General features: G+C 46.6%; 1 protein-coding gene across 1 annotated transcript in view; it reads right to left on the bottom strand.

The window, feature by feature from the left end:
- TRUB1 (TruB pseudouridine synthase family member 1) overlaps nucleotides 1–415 on the bottom strand; it is a 29,757-nt gene extending 29,342 nt beyond the window's left edge. Inside the window, 1 exon segment of the mRNA XM_018068922.2 lies at nucleotides 227–415. Within this exon segment, the coding sequence (XP_017924411.1) occupies nucleotides 227–242 (16 nt within the window). The 5' untranslated portion in view covers nucleotides 243–415.
- Between the last annotated feature and the right edge of the window lie 1,514 nt (nucleotides 416–1,929).

Below are 1,929 nucleotides of genomic sequence, written 5' to 3'. Positions count from 1 at the left end.
AAAGGTTTAACTGCTCTTAAAGCACTTGTAATCAATAGCTTAAGTTAAACAATTTAACAAAGGATTCATATAGAATTTATTATAAGCTCTACATTAACTCACAGGCATAACTTACAAATCTAAAGTACTTAAGAATCTAAGAGAGCAGCATTCATGGTACATTGGCTATAGCATATTCACACTTGCACATACAGACTCCTAAAGGAGTCTCTACAAGGTATTCTACCTGTGAAAGTGCTCATGTCAGATGCCTTTGCATCTTCTCAACAGATGAAGGATTGAGCCTCGAGGAATGGGGGTATCAGCCCGGGCTCCATCAGCATTTGGTGATGGTCCTCAAAGTACAGCAAACGTGAGAATTCACTGACTCACATGGGAGTTCTGAGAGGCCCCACTCAGAGGGAGGTGCTGGTCACAGCCCAGTGTGGTCCAGGAGAGCTCAAAGGGTCTCTCTTAGTACTGCTGTTTATAGGGTTACAAAAGACTGGGCTTTAGTCGTAGTGATTTTCCATCCTGGCTGCAATTCAGCTCAGTAACTTTCTTTGAAAGTTTGATAACAAAAATATCATTCTACTTAGCTTGTTATTCAGGCAAGAAAAATAAGTTTCCAAGGCTGTTCATTAAAAGCAGGAGCTCGTTAGACAGTACAAGTTCCTGGGAACAGACCACGTTTCTGATAAGCTCAAGAGAAGCTTAGCCCAGGTGCTGTTTGTCAAGGCTGAGACCTAATAAGCATTTCTGAGATCACAGTGTGGCCTTTGGGGAGAGATGTTGGGGTTGGAAAGAGGCACCACCACAGGGATCTGCTGGGTGGCAGGGAGAGCTCCCCCAACACAGCCCAGCAGCCGGAGAGAGCGGCTGGCTGGTGGGCTGTCTGCTATGGGATGCTTCCCACTGTGGCTCCACCAGACACAGAGGGTATTGCAGGTATTGCTGGGGAGAGTCCACTGACCAGTGTGTCGTGGTACATTCATTGCCCAACTTGAAAGAATTATATTAGAGAGGATAAGAGGAGGTAGCCTCAGTCTGCACCAGGAGAGGTTCAGGTTAGACATTAGGAAGAATTTCTTCACAGAAAGAGTGTTTAGACATTGGAACGGGCTGCCCAGGGAGGTTGTGAAGTGACCATCCCTGGAGGTGTTTTCGGAAAGACTGGATGTGAAACTTAGTGCCATGGTCTGCTTGACATGGTGGTGCTGGGTCATAGGTTGGACTCAATGATCTCAGAGGTCTTTTCCAACACAGCTGATTCTGTGATAATCTGCTGACTAGTTGCTGTGTCCATTAATCTTCCTGCCTTCTTATGTGTCATGTAAGAGAATGCTGGGAAGGCTTCTTCTGGATCTCTCACTTCCATACATAAGTAGAGTGTGTGGGATTTCCTCTTCAGGACTGATTTGTACAGACTCATTTCTCTGACAACATTCCCAAGGCATTTGAGCAAGCTATGCTCCAGCAAGGCACTGAGAGCTTAGATGTTTCATTCATGGATTTCATTTATTCATTTGTAAGAGCCTGCAGATGAAATCGTGAAGAGACACTGTTACAGTGAAAAAATACATGGCTAGCTAAGGGCTCTGCGTATTCCCAGACCTTCCCAGAGCTTGAGAGAAGCAAATCTTCCTGCTGAAGTCAATGGCTATCTCTGTGCAGAGCAGGATCAAGGTCCCTGTGTGGGTTTTCAGCCCATGCTGGAGTCAGTGGCTCACTCCATGCCTGCTCACACCTTCCCCAGCAGCTGCACGGGGCACGGAGCTTCCAGCTGGAGCTGCCACCACTGCATCCATGAGACGGGAAATGGCTTCCTGCCCCCAGCAAAGCTGAGCAGCCTCCCCTGCACACTTCTTGTGTGTATTATTAACTAGGCACTTTATTTGCTTAGATCTCATCTACAGGGCTGTAATCTGGCTATTACCATAAACTGCGAGG

Source organism: Manacus vitellinus, unplaced genomic scaffold (assembly GCF_001715985.3).
Source record: "Manacus vitellinus isolate BGI_N305 unplaced genomic scaffold, ASM171598v3 scaffold_15_pilon, whole genome shotgun sequence".
In the NCBI taxonomy this organism is placed as follows: Eukaryota; Metazoa; Chordata; class Aves; order Passeriformes; family Pipridae; genus Manacus; species Manacus vitellinus.
The sequence above is the reverse complement of the archived record's forward strand: the minus strand, read 5'-3'. Positions and strand labels throughout refer to the sequence as shown.